Source organism: Calidris pugnax, unplaced genomic scaffold (genome assembly GCF_001431845.1).
Source record: "Calidris pugnax isolate Ruff unplaced genomic scaffold, ASM143184v1 scaffold262, whole genome shotgun sequence".
Taxonomy (NCBI): domain Eukaryota; kingdom Metazoa; phylum Chordata; class Aves; order Charadriiformes; family Scolopacidae; genus Calidris; species Calidris pugnax.
The window spans coordinates 714,208-724,422 of NW_015091043.1; the positions used below are offsets into that span (position 1 = coordinate 714,208).

The 10,215-nt window shown below is 35.9% G+C and overlaps 1 protein-coding gene across 3 annotated transcripts in view; it reads left to right on the forward strand.

The window, feature by feature from the left end:
- Positions 1-9,566, forward strand: part of PTBP3 (polypyrimidine tract binding protein 3) — a 52,965-nt gene extending 43,399 nt beyond the window's left edge. For all 3 annotated transcript variants that reach the window (XM_014956419.1, XM_014956418.1, XM_014956420.1), the window contains 4 exons: positions 259-351; positions 891-1,107; positions 2,077-2,154; positions 2,822-9,566. In XM_014956419.1, the coding sequence (XP_014811905.1) occupies positions 259-351; positions 891-1,107; positions 2,077-2,154; positions 2,822-2,954 (521 nt within the window). In that variant the 3' untranslated portion in view covers positions 2,955-9,566. The remainder of the gene's footprint in view (positions 1-258; positions 352-890; positions 1,108-2,076; positions 2,155-2,821) is intronic.
- The last annotated feature ends 649 nt before the right edge of the window (positions 9,567-10,215 follow it).

The window sequence follows — 10,215 nt, forward strand, 5'->3', positions numbered from 1 at the left end:
TAAATAGTCCAACAGTGTTAAAGTCCTCTTAAAAGCTGAACATAAGCCTGTAGTTATATGACTAAGATCTTGGGTTTTTTTCCCCTATTTCTGAGCCTCAGAATATAACACACAAACTTTAAAGCTCTCTTTCATACTAATATTCTAACCAAACTGTTTAATGTGGTGATTAATCTGTGGTGATTCAAAAGAAACAGACTTGCCCTTGTGCTGTTTGTAGTAATGCTCTGGACAAATTACCTTTCTGTATTCCCACAGGTGTGTATGGTGACGTGCATCGTGTGAAGATCATGTTTAAGAAAAAAGAAAATGCTTTGGTTCAGATGGCAGATGCAAACCAGGCTCAATTAGGTACTGATTTTTAAGGCAAAGTTATGCTTCTGACTAGCATGAGCATGATATAGATGAGGAATTTGCCATCTGTCAGTGACGAGCATAAACAAATCCATCATTGTGATGCTTTGCCACATGCAAACTTTTCCTTGTGTATCTTAATAATGATCTGTTTGTTTTCATGTAAAAAACCCAACATTTCCTGTGGTGGTTTGAAAAAAATTCCTGTGAATCTCAATCTAATAAATATTAGAATTAAAACATCATACAGTTTTCCAGTAGTTTATCCTATAACTAGCTATTTAAGAATAATCAACTGCTTTTTATTGAAATCATGGTTTGCCTTTTTGTTGCATTTAGACTGGAGGTTATATTACATCCTTCTACTTGTTTTAAATATAATGTCATGACATAGCCCCCCTAGCAAATATTGAAGTTGCAGTTTAAATTTAGAATGTGGAATCTGACACTAAATAGAAGGCAATACTAGTATTCAAAGAATCCTTTTTTGCTTCCTTTCCCTCCATTCCTGTTCAAATTGTATTTCCACTGGTTAGCCATCAACTACTTGAATGGACAGAGGCTTTATGGAAGGGTCCTTCGTGCTACCTTTTCAAAGCACCAGGCAGTTCAGCTTCCTTGTGAGGGTCAACAGGACCAAGGTCTGACGAAGGACTATAGCAATAGCCCTTTACATCGCTTTAGGAAGCCTGGCTCGAAGAATTTCCAAAACGTCTTTCCTCCATCTGCCACCCTGCACCTTGCCAACATCCCGTGAGTATCTACGCGTGTGATCTTCTTGCAAAGATGATTTTTAGGTTATATTCTTAAGTTAAAAAGTCTGATGTAAGATTTAAATTTCCTTGGACTTTTACAGTTTCCTGAGAATTTGGCTCGTTCTGCTGCATAATTAACAATAAGGGAAGCCTTTAACTCTCATTTTTTTATTGTTAGGAAAGAGACTTACTGAATGCTCTTATTTATGAATTTTAATATAGTTCTTTTGTTTTGCACATATTACGTCCTGTATTAAAATTTTTTGCAAATATTAAAGACATAGCTTTTTACATAATATACTGCTTTTACATTACATCAGATTCATCACTGGCATTGTTTTTTTTTTTTTTTTTTTTTTTTAACTAAAAGTATTAAGAAGTGTGTTCTTTAAAACTGAAACAACCATTTTTCCTGTCTAGAATATTGTCAACAATGTGTGGAGTGACAGCCAAGCATAAGATTTTACAGACTTTTTTTGTTTGGCAGTTGTGCAGGGAGGGAAAGGAAAAACAACGGAATTTTGTCCAAATAATTTTAGAGAGAAAAAAAAAAACAAACCCAACACTTAAAAAATGGCTTTTTAATAAAATAGAAATATTTCAAAATTGAAAATATGTGAAGCACGCTCACAGTAATTACAAGATGAAAAGTATTTTTGAAGTTACTGGCTAAGATCTTAAGTGATTTTTATGGAACCTGAATTTAACTAAGTGGGGAACGGGGGAGGATGAAGAGCCATAGAATGTATCTGAAATAGTTTCGTAGCACAGTGTGGTGTTAAATCTTAGTGTCAAACCAAGTTGTTTCAGATAAACTGTTGACAATGCTTGCGTTGGTGAAGAAACTTTTTGCTGTTCAAATTTAATTTAGAAGCCAGAATTGAGAATTTTATACTATTAAGAACTCTGTGCTCTTTCACAAGTTTGGGAGGGTTTTGTTTTGATTTTGTGTGTTTTTTTCAAATAGGCCTTCTGTTACTGTTGATGATCTGAAGAACCTTTTTGAAAATGTGGGATTTACTGTGAAAGCCTTGAGATTCTTACAGTAAGTTCTCTTGTAAATATGCTGAGCAAGCTTTTATCCTGGAGGATGGCTAATTGCTTTTTCGGAAAATTCCATGTGTGTATTAACTATAGGCAAAATTCCATGTGCGTACATTTACAGGCAAAAGCTGTACAGCTCTGGCAATTTTTATGATTATTCTAATCTTTAAATCTTAAATTGAATACTAGGTTAGCAAAATTAAATGAAAAATATTCAATCTTTTGGCAAATTCCACATGTTCATGCTCGCTTTAAAGAAATACAAGCTGTGCATATGAAAAATATCAGGTAAAAAATGACAACGAATATGCTCTAACATCCATTTAGATTGCTTGGCAGCTCTATTTTAGCATGATCGTAACTGTTAGAATAATCTCATATATATGGACAATGCAAGTGTTTCTTAAAGGTCTTCAAGCCTTATTTTGATCCTGTTTTTGAAGTGCAGCATAGTGAAAGAATGGCATGGCAGTAGGATGCCAATCTGCAAAATTTGTATAGCTTTATTCTTTCCTCATTTTAGCAGGTGCATAAATAGTTCTGATTCTTTCGCTGTAGAAGAGGTCAGTGTGTGTGATGTGGCTGAAGAAATACTTTTGTCATTTTCTGTGTTGGCTACTGCAATGAAAATTTGGTTAGGATTAATAATGCTTTTTATTGTACTTCAGGAAAGATGGCAAAATGGCTCTTATCCAGCTGCGCTCTGTGGAGGAAGCACTTCACGCTCTCATTGAGCTTCACAATTACGACTTTGGAGAAAACCATCACCTCCGAATTTCCTTCTCAAGATGTACAGTCTGACTTTTCCGTGAATTTTCCTTTTCAGGCTGCATCACAGTCTTAGTAAAATCTTCAAATAGATACTGAAACAGCTGTGACCAGCTCTGTCTCTTAAGAGAAAAAGCTCATTCATATACAAAGAATTAAGTGATGGTCTTTTCTGATGTTAGCTGCCAGTTTAATTTTCATTCATAGAAAGAATATTCTGTAGAATTGCTTCAGCAACAATATTTATCATTAAATTTGCTACTTAAAATTTTTTTTCAGAGCATACTTTTAGCTTTTGTTTGAAATCAGCCTTACAAAACATTTTTGAGTGCTTTTACAATATACCAAACAGAATATTTCTAACAAAACGGTAAATCTACTCTAGACAGATTAAACACTAATTTGAATGTGAAATAGTGCTTGGGTTTCCTGAAGAAAAGCAAGCACTGACTGTGAGTGTCCTCTAAATAGTATTTATGTTACCATGATGTGTGTTCATACTTTGGCAAATCTTTACAAATAACTTTAAAAAAAAAAACAAAAAAAACCAAAAAAAAACAAAACAAAAAAAAAAAACCAAAAAACAAACAGAAAGTCTGTGCTGTTCATATGGGTTAAATTATTAGAGGAAAGGCAGTGCCTTCTCTCTGTGGAGTAAAAGATATTTTAAATGGTATCAGACTTAGCTTGACTAAACCGTGGAATGGAAGTTTGAAGTCTTATTTTTACTATGAAGTGATGTTGTATAATAGTACTTTGGAGAAAATAAGACAAAAAAATAGTCCTGATTTCAAAGAATTTTTTACATTTCTTTAAAGAAAAAAATGTTTACAATCTTATGGAAAATATTCAGGTCTATGATGGTTTGACAAATTTTTAAGAAGTTATTTTTGTTAAGGTCATCTTTGGGGGCAGAAAAATCAAACTTCAAGAATTTTTTGTACCACTATAATGGTACCTATAATACCATTAGGTATTAGATAACTGTAATACCTAAATTACTGTGTATTTACCTGATTTCTGATTATGTGCCTTACTATGTTCTTACTATGTTCTTATGATACAATAGCTTAGAGTTTCATCTGAAGTATCTTGAAAAATACATTATGGGTTTTGTGAAAATTGTCTTTTTTGGTCTTTTTGGAAATGTTTTCCTTGATACTTCAAAATATTTTTTCCATTAAGTAAAACTCCGAATTCTAGTCTCTTGTGGTTTGGTGTGGAGATTGGATAGAGGTGGAAATAAGATTTAACTCATTGCATAATTGTATGGGGATTCTTTGAATTTACCTGGTTGCACTTTTCACACCCAGAAAAAATGCACTATATAAAACCTATAGAGAAAGACCAAACAGCAAATTCACTCCAGTTTCTGCATTTCAGCCAACTTGTTGAGAAACATGCACTTCAGAATATTCACTGCATTTTTCTTTCAATATTAAGCTTCAAGTAAAGAAAGCTACCATTCCTTCCATTATAAGTATGAAAAATTGTTTGATACCGAATGTCCATTTCTCTTTGGGGAATGAGCTAAGACATAGCTTGTTTTGGTGTTGAAAGTACGTATGAACTTAAGTGACTTCCAGTTGGATTTTAAAAACTTAAATTTCATTTTAAGAGATTTTTCTTTCTAGTGTTCACTTAACCACTCTTTAAAGAATCATTCCTCTCAAACATAGCATTTGTTTACTTCTAACTGCTGCAGAATTTGTTTCTGCTGTAATGTTTTGTCACTCATTCATTTTGGTTTTTCATTAATTGGTATGAATAGTATAACTGTGTTCTATCTTTCTAGAAGAAACGGCATGTTTCTGCCATGATCTGTGTATTCTGGAGTAGGATTTTTCAAATTTTCTCTCTGGATTATTTTTGCAAAATCGGCAAGATACTAGCTTGCCTTCTTTTAATGTATGTAAACTAATGAGAGGAGCAGCAGCCTCTCGTAGTAAAGAAGGTGACAGACCTCTATATTGCAACAGAAGTGTGCTATTTGGCACACCCCCATCTCTCCTGGGAAGCACTGGAAGGCTGCTAGAAGGTCTCACTGGTGCCTCCTCATCTCCAGGCTGAACAACCCCAACTATCTCAGCCTGTCTTCACAGGAGAGGTACTCCAGCCCTCTCATCATCTTTGTGGCCCTCCTCTGGACTTGCTCCAACAGGTCCATGTCCTTCTTCTGTTGGGGAAGGAGTCAGAGCTGTGTACTCCAGGTGGGGTCCCACCAGAGCGGAGCAGAGGGGCAGAATCACCTCCCTCGACCTGCTGGCCACGCTGCTGGGGATGCAGCCCAGGATGCAGTTGGCTTTCTGGGCTATGAGCGCACGTTGCCGGCTCACGTCGAGCTTCTCATCCACCAACACCCCCAAGTCTTTCTCCTCAGGGCTGCTCTCCATCCGTTCTCCACCCAGCCTGTATTTGTGCTTGGGATTGCCCCGACCCAGGTGCCGGATTTATATTCAGATGTAATATATGTATTTTATGTAATAATATTCAGAGCATACTATTTACTGGAAGGTTAATTTGGTTTAGGAATAATAGACAATGTTATCTTTGGGATTTGAGGTAGTCCTTCCGGTTTCCCCCGTCTGAAGTAGCTAATTCAGTTTGATAAAGTTTGAAATAAATTTAAAAAAAAAAAATCATGAAAAAAAGTAATTGTGTGTTGCCAGAGCATCTTATTAAAAAGTTACACGTTCATGATTTTAGCAAAATGGAGTTGTAAGCAGGCTTATTCATTTGCATAGGCCCTTTTTCACCAAGACACTTAATTCTAATTTATGTCTATGTTTTACCTTCTTAGCAGTCACATTGCTGTCAGTTAAAGAGAATCTTGCTGGACTGGGAATGTTTCTTGTTTACTGCACATAAATTGGTTTGGTAATACCAGGCCATTATCCATAAAATATGCTTTGTCACTTTTCTTAAGAAGAAATTACAGCTACAGAGGAGAGGAATCATATTAGATCTGAATATAACTCTAAAGCAGAAAAAAAGGAACCTTATATTTGAGAGCTAATGTTGGCACATATAATATGAGGAGCAGTATATGCATACTGTCTGTGTAATATGTTATACATTTATACAGATGTGTGAACCACATGCATTTTAATTTATTGACTCTGCTAGCAGAAGATGGGAAAGCTTAATGAAACATAAAGGGATGAGGGTCTCTTGAGTGTCTCTCAAAAAGATAAAGGAATAATTTCTCAGTTTTAACTTAGAGTATAGCTCTTGTCAGCTCTGGACTGTTTGCAGTTTGACATGTAGACACCTACGGTTTAAGTTAGCAAAGATTTACTATTTTTTAATTTAAGAAAAATCTGGGTGGTAGATGTTTATGGTGTTTGCTTTTTGATTTTGTAATACATTTATCATGTATCTTTTTAAAATTCTCCCTTGTTGTTGCTCTATTTCTGCAGTTGAACTGTTGTCAACTTACTTTTAGATCTGTATATATCTTCAAGATGCTGCCTCTTAGGGAGATTCGCTTTCAGAAGAAGTGCAGACAAGCTTCAACACTAACAGTACATCTTAATGTTTGTTTAGCAGAATGAAGGCACTAGTTAAAGCTAGTTTATCTCATTCAGCATTCTTCCTTGAATACTTAAAAGCAAAACTATAACCCTTTGTTTATCACAATGCCTTGTTAGTGAAGGATCGGGATAAATTCTTATACTTTGTGATTGATTTATTAGTGCCTGTCTGGAAAAGCATGGTTGCATCTCAGTCTTTGATTCTCTAACGCATGTATGACCAGCCTCCTTGATATCTGTGAAAAGACAGGATTTTGGAAAGAGTGGGATTATTCTAGAGATTTTTACAATGATGTAGGTTCGAAAGGAATCTCTGGTGGCCTTAGTTCTACCTCTTACTCCGATTAGGGCCATCTTTGAGCAGTTGCTCAGAGAATTGTCCAGTTAAATTTTCAGTATTTCCAACATTGGGGATTTCACAAGTTCTCTGTTCTTCTCACTGTTCCAATGTTTGACTGCTCTCATTGTGAATATTTTTTCCCTCTAATACATAATTAGGCTTTAAAGATACAGCATCCTGTGTCTGCCTTTTGTCCTGTTAACTGTGCAACTCCCGAGAAGATTCTGGCTCCATCTTCTCTGTACTGTGGCCTTAAGTTGGTATTCTATGCTTTAATATAGGTTCTTGATTGCTGTTTAAATAATTTGTGAAGTCTCTGGTAACATGCGTAGTGTGACCCAGAACTTGTACTCTAAACCAGTAGTGGTCAAAATCATATAGAATCATAGAATCGTCTAGGTTGGAAGAGACCCTTGGGATCATTGAGTCCAACCTTCTACCTTACTCTACAAAGTCCTCCCCTACACCACACAAATGTTACTACAGGTACTGGAAATGGATAAGGGTAGAGTTCTCTGCCTCAAATCCACAAATGTCAAATCCACAAATCAGCTCTGGGTTACCTCTAGCTCCAATTTTTTTTTGGTGGATGCACACTTGGTTCAAAGTGTAGTAAGGCCTTTTTAACAACCCAGGAGCAGTTTAGTGCCTTTTCAAATGACCTGTGATTTGTTCTGTAATGGTAAAATTTTTGCTTCTTTGGATTTCTTCAAATGTCTTTTAACATTAGAACAAATTTCTGGAAATTTGATTCCTAATTTGACTTGGTTGCCTTGTCTATCGGTCCTTTCAGTTGCACTTTTTCTGTGCACTCATAAATTGAGGTCCTTTTTATGCCTACAATAATCCACGTATCTAAGAAGGTTTGCCTATATATGATGTTTTCTGATTACCGATGGCAAACCTGTGTTTGTATGCCGAAAAAACTGTTTGCCTTTGTTGATAATATTATATGCCAGCGTGGTTGTGTGACCAAATATCTTGTGCTTCTCTGATTCATATCAGTGGGAAAGTGATGAGTTCTGTTTTTATAAGGGATATGGATCTACTACTTGTCATTGTATACTGTTAGCTCATTCTGCTGTTTTTTCAAATGAGAGGTGAATTGCTTACAAAAAGCATAGTTTTGCTTTACCTTTTGCCCTGGTGTGTTGTTAATCGGAGCAGAACTCCCAGACAATGCTTTTACTGTTGTGCTGAAAGGATACTGGTCAGATTGCATGGAATTTTTTCTTTAAATTAGCTTTATCTTCTAACTGTCTTCTGAAGATTTCTTTGCTGTATACAAGACTGTTTGACTGCTCTGTTTAAAGCAAATCCTAACAGTTAGGAATTGTGAATTATTTCAAGAAAGAATGGAAAATTTCTGAGGTATTTAACTTCAGGGTTTTATTGCAGGAGGAGGGGATTGGGGACAGGAACAAAATTGGACCAAAGTTTATGTGCCTTCAGTAGTTTTATGTTTAGGGGTTTTCATGTCTATTGCTGTCTTAAATATGCTACTTCTTTTTTTTTTTTCCCCATAGAAATTTTATGTCTATATCGGTAAAAATGAATGTTGTCCACTAATTATACCTGAAGTGAATTGCAGCTGCTTCAATACCGGTTGAATTATCCCTCTGTTTTTACCATTGCAGGTTTTTTTTTTTCTTTTGTACTGCAATATGCAAGAACCCAAGCATAACCCACATATTTCTAATTTCGAATAGTAATAACAAGTTGTGCCTAGAGCAGTCCCAAAGAAATGAATTGCTGACGTAGTTAAAGGTCCTTGATAGACGAAGAAAGCTTTTACCTTAGCAGACTAATGTAATCACTGTAAACAGTTTTTTAGTTCTTGGAAACTGTGCATTATTTATGAGCGGGAAGCTATCGCTTATGTACTTGGTTCATTTTAAGCACTTTCCAATTCTTTTTGAATACGTTAATCCGCTTTCTGCAGAAGTTTGCCCTGGAGCTGCAGCAGCACAAGGCAGAGGTTGCTAAGCAGGCAGAGTCTCGCATCCGAGCGTCACCTCGCTCTCTGACCAAAGACTGACTGTTCCGGTTCTACCGAGACATTTTGTGGTGTCTTCTCCCATGGCCCTTTCTGAGGGGAAGACACAATGCAAAGTGGCCTTTACTTGAGACTACTACTGCTGGATTAAACACAGGGGAAAATGACATCACAATGTGAACCAAATGGTGCGGGATAAGGCAAAAAGTTAATGTTCTACTTTTAGTACTGTATTCAAGACACACAAAGCACGTCTAAGAATTGCTGACATTCCCTCATTTTATGTGATCTGCTCATAAAAGTTCCCTTTCAGTTCATAAAAATGTTCATCTAACACAAGAAAATGCTGTAAATATTTGTAACATCATGTTTCGTGTTGTTTTTTGTTTGGTTTTATTTTTTTTTTTTTTAAAACCTGGCCAAAAGTGTTTTGGGGAACAAATGGAAGTGTAAAATGTTTTTATATTTTAAAAAAGCAATTGTCTTGTATATTTTAATAAGCAACAGCTTTCCTTTAAAAGCATCTGTGGTATTGCATAAAAAGGATTTCATAGCTGTTGAGATGACTTAAAACTGAAAAGATGTAATATTAAAGAAATCTATTTTCTGACTTTGTAGTGAATTGTTAATTTGATTTTGTTTATGCTACAATATATTCTGTTTCTTTTAGGTTAGTGTATTTGCTGATTGCTTAGTATCTATACCTGACTCTTTTCCTAACTCTAGTTGTTGTAGCATGCCTTTTAATAAATGTCATTACAGCTCTACTCTCTTAAGTTTTCTGGTGTTCTTGTCTATTGCGTCGGGTTTTTTCTTGTCTTATAATTGTGCAGCTAATGCCTTATTTTCTGGTGGGGTTTTTGTTTGGTTTGATTTTTTTTTTTCCTTTTGCTTAGATGGCCACGTATGCTAAAGCTTTTTATATCAAAAGGGTTTTATGAGGACTAATGCACATCTTCAATAACAACTGAAGCTCAGCAGCACCTAAACATTCCCCTGAGCAGGGCAGAAGTTCTCATTTTCAGTAGGATGGAAATCTATTTTACAACCCTGAGCCAATGCAGCAGCTGAAGACTGCTCATTCTTTGAGACAGGGATGAGAGACTTCAGGCCTTGGGGCCTCATCAGTGAGAATTCTTTTGTTTTCTCTTTTACCATACTGAACTCTTTTCTAGCCTTAGGATTCAAGTTCATACCATTTGCACAAAGATTTTTAAAAAATGTGAATACTAGCTGAAAAAGATGGTGTGCTCCCAGATTCCTGTTTCTCAGCTTTCTTGCTGATTGCTTTTCTTTCATACCCTTCTGCTTGTCCTCCTGTATTACACAACACTAACTGAGACCCTGTTATTCTTGCATCCAAAACTGAGGATCGATGGTGACCAGGCAGTAGCCCGAGGCAACAAACAGGAGGAGCTGGAGGCC